The sequence below is a fragment of the Parus major genome, chromosome 10, assembly GCF_001522545.3.
Source record: "Parus major isolate Abel chromosome 10, Parus_major1.1, whole genome shotgun sequence".
Classification (NCBI taxonomy): domain Eukaryota; kingdom Metazoa; phylum Chordata; class Aves; order Passeriformes; family Paridae; genus Parus; species Parus major.
In genome coordinates, this window is record NC_031779.1 from 10,619,888 (window position 1) to 10,643,410 (window position 23,523).

Sequence of the window (23,523 nt, forward strand, 5' to 3'; positions counted from 1 at the left end):
TCTTACTCTGACCTCTGAAGCATGATAAATAGAGTAGTTCAGCCTTTTTCTCATCAGCCCTGAAACTGGAGTATAGCTGTCAATTTTGTTTCAGACTTCTTGTTCTATTCTACAAATGACTCTGCTCAGCTCTCTAGGGGTCACACTGCTACTCATTTTCAGACCAAAGAAAAATTGTAAAAAAAGGCTGTTTGAAAGTAGCATTCTATGAAGAGATTTCCAGGAAACAATTTTTTTTCTGTTTTTTTTTCTGTTAAAAATATAAACACAAAACAAAGATTGATAATCCTTTTTGCCTCTTTTATTAAAAACAGTCATTACAGGTGACATACAATTGGCAAAGATATGTATGAACATATCTCTACTTTTAAGGAAACTATTTACAGACTATTACAAAGTGACCCCACGTGTAAAATGACCAGGTTCTGCACTGGTTTTTCATACTGAAAACTTCTGGTTTTCTTTCAGTTGTTCAGGTGATTCTACTTTCAGCTTGTCTGTGTGATCAACAACAGCACACTGGCTTCAAAGACATTTATTTTAGATCTCTGTAAGTCCCCACAGTGAAAAGCTGCACACAGTACCTACTGTGAGATACCAGAGAGATCAGTCTCCTTTATGTCTCTGCCATCCAGATTTGTCCTTTGGTACCACTTCCCACATGGAAGGCGTCACTCCAAGCCTCTTGCTTTGTTAACCAACATCTGCTTCACTTAGAGGGGAGGGGAAGAAGTATCTTCCTGTAGTCATTACCCACATTCTCAACAGCACTACATTAAGTAAGACAGAATACCAGTCCATATACCAAGATGCTTTTTCCTATTTCTTGCTCTTGTTTTAGGTCAACTGGAAGCTTCTTCTTTCAGTTTTTTTAAAATTTCATCTGGTGTTGCTGAAACCAAAATCTTCACCACTTTGTCACGTGATTTACCCCCCTGGTTTAAGACAAACACAGGAAAAATCTATCTTTCAGAGAATCACCCTTTAAGGTAAGAAAACAGTACTATTTATAAAATACTGATAAACAAATTAAGCAGTTTGTCCATGATTCAGAAAAAACAAGATTCACATCGTTCTGTCTCTACCTTTTCACAACACAGTGCTCAATTCATTGGTCATCTTATCCTTTACCACTACTCTTTTAAGACTTCTACAACTACTCCATTAAACCAACAGATAAAAACAAAATCCACCAATTTTTATTGTGCTCTTATGCTCATAAACTATAAATGGAAATGTCTGGGAAGACTGACTTCAATTATAATTAATAAATAAAACAAATTATTTATTCAGTGCAATGAATAAAACAAGGAGTTTCCACTCACCAAAGTCATGTAAATTCTAATACAGAGAAACTCTTGAGGCCCAGCTACAACCCAAGTGCTTACATACACTTGTTTATGTGTGACACTTAAAAGTCAGAATCTTTTGATTCAAATACAGAAGGTATTTTTAAAAAAAGTGAAAAGTTACTAATAAAATGCACATTCTCAGCAGAACACAAATTCTGTGAACTCATTTGACATGAAAAGAAGAGAATCTTTGAAGAACACAGAAAACATGAACTACAGAGATTTGCAAAACATTGTCAGGATAACTCCTCTGATTAAAAGATCTTAAGATCAGCCATAGTTCTTCTTACAGTAGGTTTGTTCTCAATGAATCATTCCACTAACTCAACGAAACTTTTCAAAGTGTATTTCAGATTGAACTTGGCGTAGTACTGTACTCAATGTGTAAGTTTCAAAATTTTGAATTTCAACTGCAATAGGGCAAAACTGAAAGGAAAAAAGGAAGTACCTTCTCTAAAATAACATCACTCTTCTTCACTTCGAGCACCTTAGAGAGGTAGCGACACAGCTCTGCATTTGCCTCCCCTTCTGATGGAGGTGCAGCAATAGCTACTCCTACTGCCTCAGCTGTCACATCTATAACAAATCGTTGGAGAATTTCATGCTCAAAATATTCAAAACATCTAGTCATAGTTTCTTAAAAATGAATGTTTAGGCTTTCAAAAGCATTTTAATTTAAAACCAAGTAAATTTATAGATTAGCAGGTGATGGCATTTTCACATTTCATAAATTCCCTTGGCCAGTACAATCAAGTATAAACTCTAGACAATACCAGCAGTGAAGCCTTCACGCTGTAGCAGGGTGCAGTCATGAGTTACCAGCCTTCTCACCGCTCTGAGCTGCCCGTTCTCGTGCAGGTGGTGCTTGGCACCCCGTAACACGATTCAAATCAGGGTACCCCCGGAAAAGCCGCTTGTTAAAGCAGTCTGCTCAGCGAGCCGGCCGTCAGTGAATTCCCCGTGTTCCCGAGGGGCCCGGACACCGCCACAGCCCTGAGAGCAGTCCCGGGGCGTGCGGGCGCAAGCCCAGGAATGCAGACGGAGAACACGTTTTATTGGATCCAGCTTTTACGGCTCTAATAAAACAGCACAGACCCTTGACACGCAAGGCCTGCACGAAACCACAGATGCCAAACTGAAGGATTTAGTATCGGGATTTACCCCGTGCTCACCGCGCCACCCAGCGCTATACAGGGGGGCGCGAACGAGCTCCTCCCGGAGAGCCCAACTCCTCGCTTTAGTCTCCGGGTGGGATTTTGTGCGTTCCCCCCCTCCGCCCCTGTTCCTCAGGGTGCCTTGGGCACAGACCCACCTGTGACGGCGCTGCAGCGGGCGCCGGGCTTGGCGCGCACCGCCACCCTCACGGAGCCGCCGCCCGCCGCCACCACCGGTCCCGCGGCGGCGCCCGGCTCCGCGGGGCCCTTGGCGGCTGCTTTTCCCTGAAACAGAGCAACAGGCGCGGTCACCGCGGGCACCACCGACCCCCGCCGCCCCTTCTCTGTCCTGGCCCTGCCCGCACCTTCCCCGGCATGGCCCGGCCGCTCCGCACCAGCGCCGCCCGGCCCCGCAGGAACCCGGTGAGGCTCGGCATAGCCGGGGCGGCTCTTCCGGCAACCGCGCCGAGCCCGCCCCGAGGCGCCTGCGCGCTCCGCACGGCCCGGCCGGGCCCGGCTCTGTGCCCGCAGCGGTTCCTCCCGCAGGACCCGGCTCTGTGCCCGCAGCGGTTCTCCCGCACGGCCCGGCCCTGTGCCCACAGCGGTTCCCGCTGCACGGCCCGGCCCTGTGCCCACAGCGGTTCCTCCCGCAGGACCCGGCCCTGTGCCCACAGCGGTTCCCCCCGTACGGCCCTGCCCTGTGCCCATCCCTGGCTCGGAACAGGGACAGGAGCGCGCTGGCAGTGTGTGCACAGCGCTGGCCGTTTGAAAGACACTTGTTCTACACACGGCCTTTGGTCACCCCAAACCTGCGTGACCTCCCCCTTTTCCCCCTTAAGAAAGGAAATGTTCTAATGTTTTCTCTTGCATTTTCAAATAAGTACTTTAGTATAACGTGGGGGAGGTACAGGTCTTTGTACACGAAGCCATTCTCTTACTACACAGTACATACTGCTGAATACTATATACATACAGCAAGTGCATCAAATTATTGTATGCAATCTGTAAAACTCGTTGCACATCAATAATGGTTGGGTTTATACTAATTTTTTAGTACTAGAATATCCAATGATAAAATAACAGCATTACAAGGCTCATATTCTCATTTTCACATTATACATTTTTTATAGGCACATATGTATATACAGTGGCTATTTGCATAACCATTTCTATATTCCAAAACAGCCCTTCTGAATTAAGAGAGATTCTGGAAAGATCTGTTGCTGAATTTGACTTGGTATTTATTTCTTCGCTGCAGCTGCAGATGTTCTCTGCAGTGCAAAGTCCATTAATTCTCCACGGCTCTTGGAAAAAGTCAAGATGATGGCAATATGAATGCAGCTTTGCTGATGTACTTAAAAAAAAAAATACAGTAGCAATCCATGTCCATAAGGTCAATCCAAGGTCATTTTGGAAAGAAGTGCAAGATGGGACTATAGCAGCAGCTTTACTGTCTTTTAAGGACAGATTGGAGAAAACATACACAAGTTGTTCATAACAAATAAGGATTTTCCAGTTCAAAAAATGAATTTTACTACATGAGAAACAAAGGGGAGAAAACACAAAATAATTAACCACAAGGTACTACTTAAAACAAACTGTTCAATATACAGAGTACTTATTCCATTTTACATTTTGTTTAGAGGAAAATCTAAATTACAATCTACCGACGATAACGATGCAAAAAAAAAAAAATTGCTTTTCTGGTACCCCTCAAACAAATTAGTTTTGTTTTTACACATTAAAGTAATTTAACAGAATTTTTCAACTGCTGCCAATAGTGACCTGAAGTCCACTGAGACAACGACATATTCCACATCATCATGTGAAACTAAGTATAAAATATTATTTCTGGTATCTGTCCATCTTCTATTGATGTACCGTTGTTGTTACCTGGTGAACTATAAAAGACAAAGCATGTTTTGCTAGCAGTAGGAGATTCGTGGATCACTTTCTTCAAACCTTTTGTTCCATAATGGGAATCAGGACCCTGAAAAACATCACAAGAGATTAGCAACAGAATGGAAGTGGGCAAGACCCAAACATTGCTGATGGTCAAACACAGCTGACTTGGGCTATTTTAGAAGTACAAAATTTGTGTACCCACATCACATAAATTATATACAAAAATCACAGGCAACAGAAGCAAGGGTCCTATGTCTAAATAACAAAATTGTATTTCTCTGACAGCAGACTTACACCAGTTGATTTTATCCAACTAGTAATGAATACTTTCTAGAATTTCTCCTTATCACACAGGCTGTCTGTATTCTTATAGTTCCCTGCCTCAGCTGCTTTTAATGTGCAGTATTTTTTACAACTCACCAAATTCTGATTTCTGTAGAGGGAATTTTATTTAGATGAATATTAAATTTTTTTTTTGAGAAATACATTTGTCCACAACACTATGGGGAGACTTTCTGAGAACAAGTAGTTCTTGCCTACATTTCAGCACTAATATATAAAAAGAGATGAAAAAAACCCCTGTTTTCTTGGATTTAGCTATCGGTTAGAATATCCTTGATAAAATAAATCCAACTTAAATTTCGATAGAGAACTGCCAGATTACCTTTTCTAGATAGTGCTTTTTTTCCCCCAACAGAACCAGAGAGTTCCATTAGAACTCATTCTAACTCTTACATCAACCAAAAAAGTGGGAAGGCACAAAGGATCAAGTTATGAATTCCATGCTGTGGCACAGAAGAGATATAAGAGCCTTATAAATTACAGTGGAATTTTAACTACGTCCTTCTTTAGCCCTAAACTTAAAATAAATTCAAGATCTAGAAGACACTTTCCTATCAGAAGATGGATAAAAGAATAACTCTTGCATCAAAGTAACACTTTCTTCTGCACTGCTAGACATTCTTACTTTCAAAGTTGCACAAGCTGTGTAGCACACGGTGGGCAGGATCTCTATGGGCTCCTTGAACATAACTCTGAAGGTACTGGCTGTTCCGTCACAGCTAAATCCAGTGTCGTTCTGTCCCAGCGTCTGATTCTTCTCATAATCAATTATCTGGACAAAAGCATGAACATTGTATTTTTATGTTGACAAGCGTGAGAACGGTTCTGATTGTATGCACATGAGAAGGTTACAAGCAAACACTTGCCTACCCCACCCAGCCTAACTGCAAGGACAGTGCAATCTCAGCTGGAAAGGAGCTGTGATTTCCTGATACCGCTGGAGCTGACGCAGCAGCTCTGAACGATGGCTCGCGACTTCTACACGGGCTGTGGGCACTGCTCCAGCCAGGCTAAAGTCTGTGCTTGGGAGATGGGGAATAGCTCTCAGGCCTTCACTTCTAACCTTCATAAACAACATGTAATCCTGCTCTTAGACTTCCTGATCTCTGTGCACATTCACAGCCCACATGAGGGAATCTCATTTGCTGCCTGTGGCCAGTTTAGAAAACAGGTTTTTACAGATAATGTAGGCAGTCAATGACACCTTCATAAAACAAAACAAGAACTTGTGCTGTTATATCTTAAACAATTTATTTCTACTCTTGATTCATTATAAAAATTCTATTCAGATGACACAGTATTTATTTTGCCTTCAATTTCACTGGCAAGTAAGAATCACTAGTTCCAATGTAGTAATAGCAGATTGCTTCCCATTTTGGATTGCAGTCTGGATCCATGCTGCTCAATACCTCTTGCAGAAGTTGGATATCAGAGCTCTATAGCAGAGCACTTCTTGTGATTCCTGCACTAAGAAGAATCCTATTAGTTTTTATATTTTTTTTATTAACTTGCCATATACTTTTTAGTATTACCCATGCATGAGATGAAGCAGCTTTATTCTAGGCAAAGTGTACTGAATTTTTTTCCCCACCCACAATAAATAGAAATATTAACAATTAAAATGCTGAAGAGTTAAGCCCTTTTCACATAACAGATGTTTTTGTAGTATACATTATCACTGTTTTATGGCAAGTTTTAAATGTTTAACTCTCTGAAGCTCTGACAGTACTGCTGCAGAGCCAAGAAGAAAGCTAGAGGCACAAGATTTAAATAACTGTCTGAAAAGACTGTGACAAGAAAGTTTCAGATTCATCAGTTATTAGGGATCCTTCCAGGATAAAGAGAACCTAGAAATGATGGATGGCCTTAATATGAACCATAAAGGTTTATTTAGCCTTTCATTTTGAACCGGGAGGATCTTTTTCAAGTGAATCTTCCAATCATTCCCACTTAATATGCATTGGTTTGCATTTAAAAAAATCTAAATTCTTTTCAGATTAAATAAATCCAGCAAACATCCTGAGGGAACACACCGAATGCTTGCATCTGCTAACAAGAATTCAGGTGAGAGGCTCAAAAAAGTGAAGTAAAAATCCCCAGGTATGTAGCTGCTACGTTCCCAAGATCAACTCTTTTGTTCTAAAGATCGTGTCTAGTGCACTATGCTACTTATTTACATGGATGTATGGTTTGACAAACACAAACTAAAGACACTTCAAAGAAAGGAATTTGCAAGTGAGCTTTTAAAGTGAGGAATGTGGAAAAGCCAAATTTCTTCAAAATGTCATTTCAGATATATTCTGTTTGGAACATCATTAAGAGGAAAGGCACTACATTTTTTCCTTAGGAGACAGACACAAAATCCCTATCCTTAAGTACAGAATAGTCAGATAATAATCATCAAATAGGAATCAGAAGCCAACTTGTCATTTAAACAGAATGTCCGCTAATGAATTGAAACAGCAATTCCAGCACATGCTAGAAATCTAGAAAGAGAGGGACAATAGAATTTCTGCCCATATATGAAGTCTCAGACTATTTCACAAAATTTCTCATGCACCTAGTAAATTAATGTGATATAATAGTACCAGGTTATGAAATGCTCAGCACAGGACAAAACTGTGCCAGTCATGGAATCCTAGTATCTTGTTAGAGAGCTTAGAATCAAAACAAACTGATGTCTACAAGAAATTCAAAGAAGAGAATTCAAATAGATTGAAATTCCACACTCAAAAAGGGGAAAAAAATATAGTGCTGGATCAATACTACTAGAAGACAATCCTGACCACAACATGCTAAAGGATCTAACAGGCTACAAGAGCAGGAAATACCATTTTAGTGGCGTCTTCAATTACCTGCTGGGACCAGGCAAGGGTCACATCAGGATACGAAGCAGGGGGACATTTTTAGATGCTATCACTGGCCACTTCATGAGCCTGCTAACCAATTGCTCAGCAGGAAGAAACGCAACCCTTGATTTGGTACTGAGTGATGAACAGGATCAGATTCAAAATTTCATAATGGAAACACTATGTAACAGTGTCCATAATATACTTAGAGACAACACTCCCACATGAACAACAAAAGCAAATCCCCCACAGCTGTGCTAAATTTCAAAAAGAGGAGAGTGAAGAACCTTGTTCAAAAGAAACTAAAAGGAACAATTACAAAAATCAAATCTTTTTAAGAGGCATGCAGGCTACTAAAGGACATAACATACACAAGTACAGTATCAGTACATATTTCATATTAGGAAAGGCTTGAGAAAAGGGAGAAAAAGCTGGATGTTGGGAAACACCTACACTGAAAATGATTGAAGGACAGGAGAATACAAGAGAAAGGGAGTAGAGTTCCACAGTGTCCTTCTTTTGCCTGATCACCCACTTATGGCCACTTGTGACAAAACACAGTTTAGACTCCTGGCCTATCAATTGCTCCCTCCCAAATATAGACCAAACCTTTTGCTAATGCTACAAGTGTAGCTTCCTTTTGCAAGTTCCTACAAGTGTACAAGTGTTTAAACTTAATATGCTGTACCTGTATATTAACTTGATAATCTGTGGGTCCATGAATAGATCCATATAATCCAAATCCCACAATGGAAATTCTTCTGTTAACTGTGAACCTGGTAAGACACAAGAAAGGAATTCAAACAACTTTGGTGTGTTACCTTGTTTCAAGCAGGGAAAAAACTCCCACTGAAGAGTAGGGAAGTAAATTGAGAATGGCATTGCATATTTTTTAAAATAGCATTTTTTATTTAGATTTCAATACTAAGAAAATTGGTTTGTCAGCTTAATAGGTTAAAGCTTTACTAATTCCTCAAGATATTTAGTATTACTAAACAAGTAACAGATTCTTTTCAGTATCTCCAAAACAAAAAGATATCAAGACTTGGTATTTCAAAAAGAAATATACATATAACACTCAATCATTCCAGAATGCATCCAGTCCTCCTAAACCTCATTCTTGTTTGTATTTTATGTGTACAACAGCCTAAGTTATAAAAAAAAAAAACTGAAAAGATCAAATGTGTGCAACAGAGCCAGCATGTTTGCTACAGTATCTGATACCAAAAAGTCAAAGTTGAATGATTTGTTCCCTTTCTCCCTATGTCCTTCTGTCTCTCCTTCAAATAGTTTCTGAAGTCCTACCTAATCCGGTCGCTTGTTCCACTGTAGCCCCAGCGACTCTCCACCTGCTGGAACCTGTTAATGCTGCATTCTTTTCCTCTAAGGCAACACCTTGGTCGGTCAATATAATCTACTTTAGGTTTAGGATTGACAGTAAAGTGCAGAAAGAGATTTACTACTTCCCGATCCGACAAGATTCCAGATTGAGCAGGGCCTGTGAAAACATAAAACTTGTAAAACTCCTAAAATTATTTGAAGGATTATTCCAGTTGCTGTGTATAAACCACAAATACTCACAAACCAAAGACAACAATAATATTTTCCAATGGCCAGACCATAATCTGCAGAATGTTTTGCTTTCATTTGTGCATGACAACTCTTATTAGTACAATATTAATGACAGAATTGAGTGTTAAGCATCTAAACACAGTTATACAGCACTGAGAGATGGTCTAACAGTAAGACAAAGAACTCCAAAACTCACCTGCTGCAAACTCTTCAATAGTCATTAATGGAAAACGGATTAAGGAAAGAGCTCTCCCAAGGACTTTTTGTTTGTTCCCGAATGTCACTGGCAGTTGTTGTCTTTGACATTCTGCTTCTGCCCAGCGAACAACAGCTCCAAAGAGCCTACTTTCTCGAATACTGAGAGTGTCCCTTTCTAGAACTGCACATAAAGTGTCTAAAGAAAAAAATGTTAGCAGCTTTAGATCAGTTGCCAGTAACAGTGCTACATTATGTAAGCTTAAAATACAAATTACACACTAAGAATATTCATAACTAAACTATTAGCTTTGTCTTATTATATGTTATATGTGTGTACATATTACATATAATTTATTCTACAGAAAAAGTAATATTTCAATACACAGAGATTTCAAACTAAAAATTCAATTTCCTGCTATGAAGGCAGGATATGAGCTTTCTTCTTGTTTCCTGAGAGTGTAACTAATCTCTGTAGTGATAACAAATATCCTGAAGAATTCCCATTGCTAAGGCAAGATCAAAACTGAAAATGACCAGTGAAGGCACACTACTAAAAACCCAAGTTACTCATGATGACACTAAAAACCCAAGTTACTCACGATGACAGTGTCATATTCTCATCTGGGCAGCCACCTGCCCATCTGTGTCAGCTACAGCCACAAGCAGCAGTGGTACACAAAAACCAGTTTAAAGATACAAGAAAGTCATCTTAAGGCCTGATATATTTGCTATCCATAAAGCCTGAAGGTGAAACACAAAACCTGAGGCAAGGTACATTTTAAAGCAACTTATCCTGTATTTATTACTCCTTCTGGCCTTCTTTGAATAACAGGTATGCACAAATTATCACAGAATACAAGTCAAAAAATTAAGGTTTTTATATTCTGAATATTCTGTCTTTGGGAATTTTTATCTGCCTTGAATTTAAGTAAGGCATGTGTGCAGTTAAAGAAAATAGCATATTAGAAAGTCAAAACAGACTGAGACATACCAAGACTAAAGATCACTCATAATCTAAGTACAAATCCTACTGAGCATGAGTTAATAGTGGATTTAAAACTTCTTTATGCAGTTAAACACCTTCCTCCAGTCTGAATTTTTCCCACAATCTAGCTGAATTGGAGTAAAACCTTAGATACATATAGTAGCAATGAAATTGAGTAAGTAAATTTACAACTGCTAGCTTTTGATAGAAGATTAAACACAGAAACTAGCAGTTTATGCACCCATTTTTCAAAGCAGATTTCACTTATGGTACCTGATTGTGCAACTTTGAATAGATAATCACCATGTGGCAACAGAACAGTGTGATTCCTGTTGCACATGAAAAGCAGGTACAGATGCCTCAGGGATGTGGCACAACCCTCAGCAAGTGAAAGCTTTGGCTTCAATGAAGTATGGTGTCACCACAGTGTGAGCCCTGGGACACCACCACTACTCAAATGGGGACACAGTGCAGTGGAACCCAGCTCAGGAGTGAAACTCAAAGGAAAGCACTGCAGAGCTGAATGGCCAAGAAGGGAAGAAGTGCTTGGGAACTCTTCATACTCAGGTGGAGGAAGGAACTATCCTGGGGTACTGTCATTTCATGCTTAGGACACAAAGAGTGACCTACCTATGTCAATATCTGTAAAGCCTTCTGCACTTATGGCATCCATTGTGCTTTTGTCTATTGTGTCAAGACAAAGACTAGCAAGCTGAGGTTCATCAAACAAACGAGCCTGGAAAGATAAAGAAATACATGTTAAGCATAAAGCTGACAAACTGCTAATCTTAAAAAGCAAGCATTTTACCTCTAGTATAGATATAAATTAAAATAAGTTAATTTGTCTAAGCACTCATTGTTTTTATACCTTAAAGAGCACTTGAAATCTCAAAGGAGTACATAATTAAGGAGAATTAGTAATTTCCCTCCAATTAGGAATTCTCCTAGTAAATCAAACTAAGCTTAAATTTACCTACTTGAGTAAGCAGCATAAAAGCATTATCTGCTCGGAGATGCTTTGTTAGGAAATCCACACAATGTGCTTCCAGGGCAGGGACTGCATACTTTTTAGCAGTGTATAAAGTAGTCATGACTGTTTCTGGACCAATCTGAACTTCATCTGAATAAAGAAACCTATAAATCAATACACAAATACAGATCATAAAAACATATCTTTAGAGGAGCAGCCAAACACAACAGTCTCTTTGCATTTAGAAAACAGGCCAAAGATTTGCACTGTGAACAGTGCAACAGTTGACCTCATAGCATTTTTATAAATAAAGAAGGTAAGTTAAAAGGTTCAAGAAAGACTATTATGATAACCTAATGGTATACATTTGTTTTAAATATGTATTACTCCCTAGGACTGATCTGGCTGTACTAGTTATACATAGCTCCCCAACTGTAAACAACAGCTGAGCTGCAGAATTACTTAACCTATGAATGCATGCTCTCAGTTTATCAGGAAAATATCAATGCACAATCCTCTATGGCAATGTTCCTGAAATTAATTTACTGACAGTGCACACTGGCTTCCCCTCCATAAGGGAATAGTGTCAAAGACTTAGACTGTGAGAACATCTTATGTCAAAGTTACCCCTCTGTAGTATTCAGAGAGAAAAGGGAGTACATTCTAGCAGATGACCTTGACTCTTCTATTCCTGTCACTCTTGCTTGTCTCCACTGCTTGAGGCAAGAGGATTGGTTGAGATTTTAGCATCAGCTGTGAACCACAAGATAGGAACCTCCACCAATACCAGGAAAAAATCCTGTTTCCTGAGCAGTTGTTATCTGAGACTAGACAAGGCAAGATTTATTTTAAGGTTGTGCATGGAAAATACAACTTTTTAAAAATAACTTTTCTTACAGGTAACATTTAAGATAATTTTAGCAAAATTTCATCAGCCTTTCAGATAACAATCAAGGATAATCTATGATTTACAAAAGTACATTTGTCCCCAACATACATTTGTCATTAAACATAATAAATCAGGGCACACTAGCGAATGAAAGAATTCCACAATGAAAACCAAGTCTTTCCATTATATTTCGTAGTATTTGTTGTTCAGAACATCCTGAAAATGAATGACACACAGACAGGTGTGTTTAGAAGGGTTTTTGAATGTAGCAATCAGTTTGTATCTAACAAGAGAAACTTGTGAAAATAACACTCTTTAAACTTCCTTGCAACATGGAGAAATTGAAGTAATATAAACCCAGAATTAAAGTTTCAACCTAAATGTCACTGTTTATATTTCTTATATTCCAAGAAAACTCTAATTCTCAGTAGCTGCAAACACACAACTAAATATAGTGTTCAGCAGTAAATTTGCTGCCACAACACAGGTACATATTTACCATTAAGAGACTCCAGTCTATTCAAACAGCCAGCTTGCACATCACTTTGGAGATGTGAAAGATGCTCTAATTATTTTTTTAAAACTGGATTTAAAACAATTTAAAAACTGGATTAAACAATGTTTAGGAAGAATTAATTTAATTAAATGCTAACTTTTTTTTTTTTTAAGTTTCACACAGTTCAATTAGAACTGATTTATGAAACTATGAACTATTATTACCTGTTAATGAAAATGATGGGCTGACTTGTTTGTCAGAACTCTTGACAAATTTACTTTTAACAAACAAATATTTCACAGGTGCACTTTTGCATACTAAACTGACAAGTTTTCTTCATTAAAGCACTAAAACAGTACATTTACTTTTTGGTTCTAATATTTAAAATAATCAGTTTAAAATGCCGTAACTTTTGTGGTATGACTTTATAGGAGCTTAAAGTCCAAATCACGTGAAAGCTGATTATCAGGCTGTAAAAAAAAGCAATACTGCCATACAAACTACAGTATGCATTTTACCTAACCAAAAAAACCCAAATCCCAAATTGGTTTTGGAACATGATTTTGGTTTTATTCCTCAAGTGAATCCAATGAAGCGACACACCAGAGGGGATCATCTGCCTTGTGTTTTACTTTCTGCTGTACCTTCCAAAGAAACAGGGTGCAGTCCTAGGTGTGTCTTGCCTCTAAACATCCCCTGCTCGTACGTGCCATGAGTTGTGTCTGTGTTAACTCTCCCCTCTGTGGCACGCCTGAACTAGCACAGCTTTATGTTTCACCACTGTGCCTCCTCCACTTAACTCAGTGGGACTGACAATCACTTCTCCTTCCCCCCTGCCTTCTTCCCTCTCTCCTTCCCTTGAGACAGAAACAACCTAATTTCATTGGTATCCAGGATGAGGGAACGGGAAGCTGGGGGTGTAAGTGCATAGTGGAAGAACATTTTTAGTGACAAGAACAAACAATTTTTCCAAGTGACCAATCAATCATTCACTCTATATAAGCCTCTCATACATTTTATGCTACTTTTCTTTACTCTCAGGTTACCCTTGTGTGAGCATCCTCTCAGTAGCTGAAATGTTTTCACCATTATAAAAGCACAGAGGAATCTTTTTTTCAAGTTAGTCATGATTGCCCCTTTATTTACTGCTTGCCAAAATTCTCTGAAAAGATTTTTGGAAGACAGACTGCTAACTTGTGCCATATCATCACTTTCCTTTATTCTGTGATCAAAGGACAAGTTAGCTTGTTATAAAATATGAATGAAAATTAAAAATAACAAACTTAGTAAAATCAGCAAAAAGAAACTGTAAAGCAGAACCCTACTGAGACAACTTGAATTTTCTTGATCATTGCTATTCAATTTGTAGTTAGAAACAGTTGTTTCATTGGGAAATAGATTCAAATCTTGTGACTTTGATATTATTTCAGCTCTTAAGGATTTATCTGTCAAACTATTTTTTTATAAAAAAATATTTCCCTTTAATTTACAAGTAGCATTTGTCAATAGATCTGCATGAAACACATAAACTACAGGCATGACTTAACAAACTACATGAGTAAATAAAATGGAAATTTAATATTAAAATTTAATACTAAAATCAAATATTAAATTTAAATAATTAGTAAATTATGCCTAGAAAGTTTTGCATTACTTAAACATTTCCTTTATTTGATGCTCATTTGTTATGTGTATTCAAAGATCCTGACTTAATTTTTAGCCAATATGCCTCAAACTGGTATTTACAAACATTAAAGAAATGCCCTGTGAAAGGTAACTATCATTATCTGAGTGATTTACTAATGATAGATAAAAGAGGCCAACTGTACAAGGCATCATTCCTGCCCCTTTCAGTCAAGAAAAGAATCCATGTTGTTCCCAGCATGGAAAAAGTCTATTACTGGCATGTATTACAGTTCTCCCTTCATTATACATGTTGCAATGTATATTTATTTCAATATAAATTCAAAGAAATATACATAGTGTGGAAGAATGTCCTAAAGAGCTGGCATAGCACACCTGAGAGGTTTCAGCAGTCCACCAGTGTGGTGATGTTCTGACAAGATACAAGCACAATCAGTTTACTGACGCAAGTCCCCTGGCCATTACGCACTGGCAGCCCTACCAACACAAGATGCTTTTGTTTGCTTCTAACAGCATCTCTTCATTCACTTCCACAGTGTTCAAATACCATCCTTCTTATCTTTACTTAGAAATCTCCGTTTCTGTGTTTCTGTTTTTACCCAAACTTCTCTTATTATATCCACTTTCCACCGTCCAACGTTGTCTGCCATATATATATAGCCAAACGCATACATGTGCACTGTCATTTACTTTTAACCTTTGAAACCAATTTGCTTGAAAGATACTTCCCACTACCTCTCGCTCCTCTGCACAAAAAAATCCACAAAGAATGCCAACAGCAACAGGACATTGCTTCTGCATGGGGGTCTGTTGGGTTTTGTGCACATCACTTGCTTTAACTCCTGTGCCTGTGACTACCTAAGGACCAGGTGACCTTTCTAAGTTTTCCTATCTCCTAGGCCTCAGCAAAAGAAGAAAGTTGCCAAGACTTTGGAGTTATTCCTATTACAAAAATCTTTGAGATACTACATATTTATTTCCAGACAGTATTACTTTTCACCCTAATATTCACTACAGAGAACTGTTTTATATATTTTATAGTTTATATTTTTTGCCTAGCAGAGTGGTTTCTTTGACAAAAACCTTAAAGTTATGCAGTTTAGTTGTATTACCACATCACAGCCCGAGGTACAAACAAACTATTAGTAATTGTTTCTATGAACACCATAAATTTTATTTGCCACTACACTGAGTAAAGAGAAATTATAGGTACACTCATCAGTTTTGCGAGCATGCAAACTAGCGGCTCCTATTCTGCCCAAATCAGAAATCACTAACACACTTTAGATCCTTTTTGCTATCACTGTGCTCCCAGTCTCATACTCAGGAAGTTCTGGGAGTAAAAATCAGCTGGTTACTGCCTTCTGCTGCATGTTCCCTCTCTGCCCAAGTATGATTACAATAGGTGTCATTATGGCAAAAAGATATAACAACTTACTATCATCGCTGACAAAGAAAAGTGAACAGGAAGATGACTAAGACTTCAAAGTAAGTATCAAATTTCAAAGTATCAAATGAAACTAAAAGCTTGGTACAACAGCCTCTGTCTCTTCTTAGTTACTATTAGAAGATGCCTGGATAGTTGCCATACCAAGGGGGCCCACTAATTCCCATCATTTTACTTTAACAAACCAAAACACTGATTCCAAGAGCCCAACCAGACACCCACCGAGTGCTTCCCTAAACGGACAGTCAGCTGCCATGGAATTAGGGCACTTCTCTTGGGAAAAGAGTGCAGGGTAAAGAGCGAGAAGGGACCAAAACATGTTGGAGGGGCGGTGTGACCTTGCGTGGAGTCCACAAGGTATTTCCGCGCCTTCCGTGCATGTCCCTCCAGGGACGGGCAGTAGGGACAGGCCGGGTTTTGTGGGGACAGGCGCCGGGAGGGGCCGCGGAGCGAGGAAAAGGCACGGGCGGCCAAGCGGGGCCGCGGCGCGGAGCCCCCTCCGTGCGCGGCCGCCCCCGCCCCGCGCTGACCTGAGGAGCGCCAGGAAGGCGGCGGGCTCCACGTCGGGCAGCTCGATCTCGGCCGAGGTGGTGGCCATGCCGCCGTTGAACATCGCGTCGAACACGGCGCTGCCGGCCGCCAGCACGAACCGGTGGGCGGGGATGCGCTGCTGGCCGGGCCCGGGGGGCGCCGCCCCGCCGCCGCCGCCGCCGCGGGCGCTGCCCTTGCCCACCACGAAGTGCACGTCGCTGAGGAGCTCGTTGGAGAAGAGGAAGGCGAAGCGCTCCCGCAGCGAGCCCTTGGTGGCCTGCCAGTTGTACAGCGGCTCCCGCTGCAACACCTCGGGACTGTGCCACTCGCCAGCCCCGTCAAGGCGTCTGGGACCGGCCGTGCACAGGGAATGCGCTGCCAGAGCCGCGGAGAGGGAACACGCGGACGGGCAGAGGGCACAGAGCCGCGGCAGGCGCGGAGCTGATAAGGGATGTACCTCGGGATGTACCTCGGGACTGTGCCACTCGCCAGCCCCGTCAAGGCGTCTGGGACCGGCCGTGCACAGGGAATGCGCTGCCAGAGCCGCGGAGAGGGAACACGCGGACGGGCAGGGCACAGAGCGCCGCGGCAGGCGCGGAGCTGATAACGCTACCCGTGGCAGCGAATAAATTGCATCGATCGTGCTTAGGAAGGCGAAGTGCAAATTCACTTTCACAGAGCCCGTTTCGTTGTGGTAACAGGGAGAACAAGGGCTGGTGAACTGTTTTAGATACTTGTGAAGTGAAGCTGAGACATCGGCGGCTTTAAGGCACGTACAGCTCGCAGTCCTCACACACGTACCGTGTGTCTGGACATTCCGTGTTTTAACTTGGAGAAGTCAAAGCAGAGAGGCCGCTTGTGCCCCGCAGCCCTCGGGCAATTCACCGCCCTTGGAGCAGGGCTGTAGGCAGGTGGATTAACTCTCCGGGGCTGGACACTGCCGTGCTGGCTTCTAGGAAAAAGAAGGGAAAGGAATAAAAGGTGTTTGCAGCTTCCCAGTCGTGTCAAACCGCTGCAGAACTGAGGCGATTCCTTTTGCCATCTGCTGGGGTTGTGCTGTAACCACAGCGGCGATTTCCACGGCGGCGCTGGGAGATGTTTGTCACCGCTCCCGGCTTGTCAGCATTTATGGAAGTGTGTGGCTAAAAGAGGAATAGAACATGTCACCGCTCTGCGTTCAGGTTTATAATTAGGACAAAACTGAGACCAAGCAAATGTGGTCCGTTTCGCAGAACAAGTTTTTGAGAACCTTTAGCAAGATGGAAGCAATTTCAACAGGGTAAACTATAGTGGGAAAGGGCACCAGAAGATATAGAGTACCAACCAGAAAGCAGCAGATAGCTTTGCACAGAGGCTATATTTAAAAATAAAATCATACTGCTGAGTTAGAAGAATGAAGGTATCATCTCTGCACTTTTCTTGTCCTAAGGTGGACAAAGAATGGAAGGAAGGAGAGACCCACATACCCTTGATAGCTTAGGGACAGAGATGTGAAACACTGACACCTTGGGCACAAATGGATAATTTTCATTTAAATGGGACCTTTTATTTCAGTGGTGGGATGGCCTGGGTATTAATGAGCATTTCTGCCACTGCTCGCCACTGTTCTCTTTTTTCTCTTATCATTCTGTGCTCACTCACAGGTTAATCAGTCAGCTGAGAGCCAACAAGCCATGACTGCTCTGCTTAGAGAGAGCCTTGTTTGCAAAAAGTGTCGGTAACACTCTAGAGAAGTTAATGGGGATGGGAGAGGGCTGGGGAAAAAGGGAAAGGTACACCAGAGAAGTAAAGGAGGTCAGCTGGGGCAGACAAAAAGTGTAAGACAGCTTCAGGGATGAGAAATCAGAATAAGAATAAGAAGGCAAGGCTATGAAACATAGGAAAAAATTGGAAAGACCTGTGTGATGGTCTGAGAAAGAAAATGGAGAATGAAAATGAGGGAAAAAAAAGGCAAGGGACAAAGAAAAGGAGAAATGTGACCAGGATGTCCATCTGATCTGTTCAGCTAAATGCCAAATGCGCTAATTGAAACAGTTTTGAAAGTGACAACTAAGAAAATATTAAGTAACATATTTCCTTTTCACACTGAGCTTTTCTTCATGTAGACAATGAGCCTCAGACATTTGTTTCACCTTGTAATCTTTGTGCTAGCTTCCTTGGAAAAAAAAAAATCAGCCAGCTTTTCTTTGGCATTCTCAGTGGGTGGATCACAGCCATTTTTAAATGTGATGTCATAGGATTGTATTTGCCAGTCCAGATCAGAAATAATACACAATGCTTTTCCCAAAAGGGCTACACATGAATGTCACTAAAATGCCATCCCATTATTTGCTTTCTTGATGTGTTTGAGTTTTGTCTAGGAAATATAGCAGAAATTAGTACAGGATAAAAAATATTTATATAAGCAGTTCAAGAAGACATTTTTTTTTGTTTGATCTCACATATCAAAATGGTTACAAATCAAGGGCTGCAAACAAAAGTTCAACAGTATTATATTATGTAGCTGTGAAGATTGCCCTGATCTCTAGCCAGCAAAACAGAAGGTCAGGGAGTGTCTACACTATTTGAGCAGCTAATTTTCAGTGTCTGTATAATAGCCTGAGCAAGCCCATGCTGACCTGGTGCCTTTTTTCTGTGGAAATTCATGAAAGAAGTTCTCTCCAAGTCTTGAGGTTCCTTCACCTGTCAGCAGGAAGAGAGAGGACAAAGTGTGTTTACATGTACTGAAGAAGAAGCAGAGAATGCCATGATCAAACTGCAGGGATTTCTGAGATACCTGTGATGCCAGGGGTGTCCCAGGGACACAGGAATGCCTACCCAGTGGCCCTGGCCTCCCCTGCCCCTGAAACAGGGCCAGCTCTGAGAGCCATCAAAAAGGTTTAGGTTACTAAGAGTATTGTTTTCAACCATTTGTTCCTGAAATGATTTAAATTCTCCTCCCTTTCCTTCTTTTCCCCACATGAACTCAGCTTTGTGTGTGCTCCAAGGAGCTGTTTGTTGTTAAGATCAGAGTTTTTAAGCTGGCAGATATTTTCACAGTGATTAGCAATTGTTCTCATAAGCAGTGAGCATCCTTTCTCTGCTTCAGGAGGGAAGGGAATAATTCAGAGTAAATCACAGATTTGTTTCTGATTAAGCTTCCTGGCTGGGGCCATTTGATGACATATTTTCCTTTCCATGCTCAATTAGACTCTTAAAATTGCCTACATCTGATCCATGCCACTGCTGTGAATGACAGACATGCATATTACTGTTCCCACCACTGAATTACCAGTAGCATTACAGTTGCTCAAATGTGTAATTTTTAATAACTACCGTTAATAACAACCACAAAAACAATGTTGTATCCTTGGGCTTTTCCTTGTGGTATTTATGGTTATCTTCTCTCTGGCTTGCATTAGCCTGTACTGTTGGGATGTGGGGTCTGCAGATAACAGTTTCAGTTTGTGGAGCACAGGATCCACTCATGCACAGAAAATTCAGTCTTAGATCTGAGTAATGCTAAGGGCAGGGGTTAAGTTTTATTCTTATGTCTTGTAAAATGCTTATATAATGTTGATTTTAAAAAGGCATAATAAGAGAAACTGGTGTTTTTTTTCTGTGGTATCAATTCACCTGCATTCTAAAACTGACCATAAGAATGCAACATTCTCAGAATTTTTAAAATTCATAATAATTCTTTGGCTATCATTTCTACAAGTAATTCTTGTATCTGAGCATTTTATTTTGCATTTTCAGCCGTGCTGGCTAGCTGTCCTGGAGTATTAAGGTAATTATGTATGTTGTGCCCTCTATTATAGTGATACTTTTCTCGTTTTTAGTGACAGTACTAATGGTTTGTACTTTAATTTCTATTACTGTATAGTAATTATAACTTACAGTACACTGTTACCATAAACATTCCTGCTGATCAAAGAATTTCTGTGAATTTTTTCAGAATTGTGGCTTAGAGATGTGTACATCTGATACAAATGTGACAAGGAAGTTTTTGAGGACTCCAATTGTGGAAGTGGCTCTTTCACTTCTCATTTGGCACATTTACACATTTCAAAAACATACAACAAGGGGCAACAGCAACATTCATCACATCTTTTCTCTTGAAAATGCAAAACCAATTATTTAAACCCTAGAAGATTCTACTCACCACATGCCTATTTTACATATAATTTCAAATACTGATGTGGCTGATTCTATGAAAAATGCTATACTTTGACATATAGTGGGAAGAATTAAAAATATTCTGCTACTGCATAGCTGAAGAAACAAAGTAGAGGAAATTATTTTATTTGTTATTATCCTCATGTCTTTATGACTGAGCAGTGGCTATTTTGTGAAGCTATTTACCTTTCAATCCCTGTTAAATGTGTTGAGGCACAGCAGTGTTCCAGACAGAATCCTTATTTCCTGTACTTCTACCAGAGTATTTAGCTAGCAGCTTAATTTCCACATAATTAACAAGAAATTGCACTTGCCATTTCCAGTTTAAGACAAATAGTACAATTTTAATCCTCCCTTTTAATGAAATGCCTATTAATTTTACTCTGGCATGTCTTTTTTCCCTCTTAACATCATTGTTTGGTAAATAGAGAGGTTGTAGCACAAACATCAGCTCTGTTTTTGAGGTACTGATACTCAGATTTGTAAATGTAATGGTCAGATCACTAATTCCTCTCTGGTTTCTACTTTGATGCTATGATTGCTGTTGGTGAATCCCCCCCAAATCCTCAGCAGATCATCAGCACATGGCCTCCTGACCCCCAGTGCATACCATGTGAGCTGCATTATGTTGCCTCTGATGCACCATGCAGTCTGAGATTTACAATACAGCATCCCTTATTACCTGTTACACCCTCAGCTAACAAGAAATTCAGAAACAGAAGAGGTTGGCTTTAAAACTGTTAGAGGATGGCAGTTATGTGTGGCCTAAGATGCTCCCTCAGCAAATTAGCACATTAACAAAACATTAGCAAAAGACCCAAACATGAAGCTTTTAATTCATCTCTTAATTCACCTTTTAATCCACAATCTTTATCTGGTCTATTGCTTACTGACTTCTCTTGCCTTAGAAACTCACTTGCATATATAGGAAAGCAGAACCTCCAAAATGTAGCAGCTTAGCTCCATAAAAATTGAATGACACAAGTTGTTTTGTAGCAGGATGGCATTTTGTAGCTGGCATCATAATGCAATGAAAGCTTGCTGCTTGGCAGAGGCCTGTGTGAACACATGAGCAGTGCTTCCAAGAGTTATAAATAGTGTCTCTTAATCCTTGCATTGATCTTCATGAACTTGCTCAAGGCTCAGCTACCTATGTTTGTCTAGATTACTGTGATTTTGACTTAAAATTAAGACAACTATGTTTTAATATAATGTTAAATCCTACAAGTAGTCATGATTTAATGGGCACTAATTAAAAGCAGGAGCTGTTTCTCAGGCTGAAAGTAGACACAAAGACCTAATGGCAAGTTAATCTCCTACTTTGTAGCTGACAATTAATAAATGACCTATTTTTATTTTCTCCACAGTGTTCTTTTGCTGGCAAACTTACAAATGCCTTCTCAGTCCTGACATCAGAACTGATCTGCCACCATTTAGTACAGAGACTGGAGAGAAACAACTTCCATATGATAAGAAGTGATTAATGTTCTGATCAAGAAGCAAGCAAACACCAGCCCAAGCACATTTACTGCTCGTGAGCTGAGCTTTGCCAGCTGAGGGGCCACACAAGTGGAACTGGCTTCTTGCTGTGGCCAGGATCCCCAGTGAAGAATCTGACATGTGGCATAAGGCTGATGCTTGTGATTTGACAGAGAGTTGGGTTGCCTATTTTAAAATGGCTGTTTAGACAGAAATTACGTAGATTCTGACACAAGAATGTTGCAGTGTGGTCAAGGATCACCAGTTTTGGCACTATGTTGCTGAAGGGACTGTCTTTCCCATGAAACAAAAGTTCAGAGCTCTAGGAATCTCTTGTCTGTAAATATGATCCTCTGACAATTTCTGCATGGGAAGGAGTCTCTGTTTTCATGTTTTCATGTTTTCTTTACTCCATTTTGCTTTCCTAAGCTTCAATGCAGTTTTTGTAGGATACATGTATTTTTCTATCTTATCCTGACATCTAATATTGCTAAATAGTTAAATAGTTGTTTGATTTTCTACAAGCTAGGGCATTCACATGTCTCAGTTTGATGTTACCATTTATAAAATCTGGGGGAAAAAATAAAGAGAAAAAGATTTTGCAACATCAAGAAATGAATATAATTGAGTATGTGACAGGGAGCTGGGAGGTTACATTTATTCTGGTGACAGCAGCTTATCAACACTGCTTTCATATAACACTGTGATTAGTAATTATGTTGTTAAAGACACCCTATTCCTACCTTCATTTTTATATCACTGTTCTGGTACATGTGAATAGAGGGTGGTGTTACAAGCAGTTGAAGTTGAAGTTCTTCTTTCCCCTTCCTCCCCCACAAGAACACTCGGAGTTGTCAAAAAATGCATGTGTTAGTTTTTGAGGACTCCTGGTTTTCAAGGGAAGGTGTTGTTTGATCAGTGAGATTGTTTGTTCTTTGACTTAATTTCTAAGTTAAGCGAAATTTTGAACTATTTGCCTTTGGGGAATATGGTCAGTGGTTTTTGGGCTGTGCCAGCCAAGCAAGTTTTCCTTTTTCTCTAGAATAGGTTTCATCTGTAAAAATAAAGTTAACAAGAATGCTGGTGGTTTTATTTTCTTCCTAAAGCCTGAAATAGAAGCCAGGATATTTTGGCACAGAGCAGGAAGGCCAGAGTTAGAAGGAACTGTAACGAGAAAAAAAAATAAAAAAAAAAAAATAGAGTTTCTGATATGGAAAGTGTGGCACACCAGAATCCACTCAATGAAATGTTCAGCATTATCATGGGTGGACTTGGGGGTCTCCTCTGTCAGGACATGGAAAGGAGCAATGGAGCTGGAAGGCTCACTAATGTTTCTTTCATAGGGTGAGAGATGAAAATGAAAGGGGAAAACATGTCCTTTGAACAAACATTTCAAATATAGTATTTCTGGGGTCTCTCCTGCTATCAGGTGCTCATAATTATTTTTCAAATCAAAAGTGGATAGATCTCAACACAAAAGGCTCAAACAATGCATCTCTGCTCTTGAGTTGCTATGTGATTACCACAGGATGTGCCTTGACATTTTCTATGC

General features: G+C 40.1%; 2 protein-coding genes and 1 long non-coding RNA gene across 3 annotated transcripts; 1 reads left to right on the forward strand and 2 right to left on the reverse strand.

Annotated features, from left to right (window-relative positions):
• Positions 1 to 279: 279 nt before the first annotated feature.
• On the reverse strand, positions 280 to 3,348 carry C10H15orf40 (chromosome 10 C15orf40 homolog). The gene is made up of 4 exons (XM_015638378.3): positions 2,872 to 3,348; positions 2,665 to 2,791; positions 1,801 to 1,928; positions 280 to 935 (listed from the first exon to the last, which is right to left on the reverse strand). The coding sequence occupies exons 1-4, from the start codon at positions 2,941 to 2,943 to the stop codon at positions 843 to 845; spliced, it is 420 nt and encodes a 139-aa protein (XP_015493864.1). The 5' UTR covers positions 2,944 to 3,348; the 3' UTR covers positions 280 to 842.
• A 15-nt stretch (positions 3,349 to 3,363) lies between these two features.
• Positions 3,364 to 16,638, reverse strand: BTBD1 (BTB domain containing 1). The gene is made up of 8 exons (XM_015638828.1): positions 16,334 to 16,638; positions 11,335 to 11,491; positions 10,988 to 11,093; positions 9,371 to 9,568; positions 8,908 to 9,100; positions 8,291 to 8,378; positions 5,379 to 5,525; positions 3,364 to 4,496 (listed from the first exon to the last, which is right to left on the reverse strand). Exons 1-8 carry the CDS (start codon positions 16,414 to 16,416, stop codon positions 4,338 to 4,340), a joined length of 1,131 nt encoding a protein of 376 aa, XP_015494314.1. The 5' UTR covers positions 16,417 to 16,638; the 3' UTR covers positions 3,364 to 4,337.
• Positions 16,639 to 16,788: 150 nt separating this feature from the next.
• LOC107209313 lies at positions 16,789 to 23,052 on the forward strand. The gene is made up of 2 exons (XR_001523535.3): positions 16,789 to 20,103; positions 21,860 to 23,052. It is a non-coding gene; the product is annotated as an uncharacterized LOC107209313 (long non-coding RNA).
• The last annotated feature ends 471 nt before the right edge of the window (positions 23,053 to 23,523 follow it).

Bases quoted from the DNA above. Each gene is read 5' to 3' on its own strand.
- BTBD1 (XM_015638828.1), bottom strand. From the start codon at position 16,416: ATGTTCAACGGCGGCATGGCCACCACCTCGGCCGAGATCGAGCTGCCC. The intron at 11,492-16,333 runs GTCAGCGCGGGG...ATTGATTTATAG, and splicing joins GCCTTCCTGGCGCTCCTCAG to GTTTCTTTATTCAGATGAAG. The intron at 9,101-9,370 runs GTGAGTTTTGGA...ATGTTTTCACAG, and splicing joins TATTGAAGAGTTTGCAGCAG to GCCCTGCTCAATCTGGAATC.
- C10H15orf40 (XM_015638378.3), bottom strand. From the start codon at position 2,943: ATGCCGAGCCTCACCGGGTTCCTGCGGGGCCGGGCGGCGCTGGTGCGG. The intron at 1,929-2,664 runs GTGGGTCTGTGC...GATTTGTTATAG, and splicing joins CCGCTGCAGCGCCGTCACAG to ATGTGACAGCTGAGGCAGTA. The intron at 936-1,800 runs GTACTTCCTTTT...GTCTTAAACCAG, and splicing joins GTGATGTTATTTTAGAGAAG to GGGGGTAAATCACGTGACAA.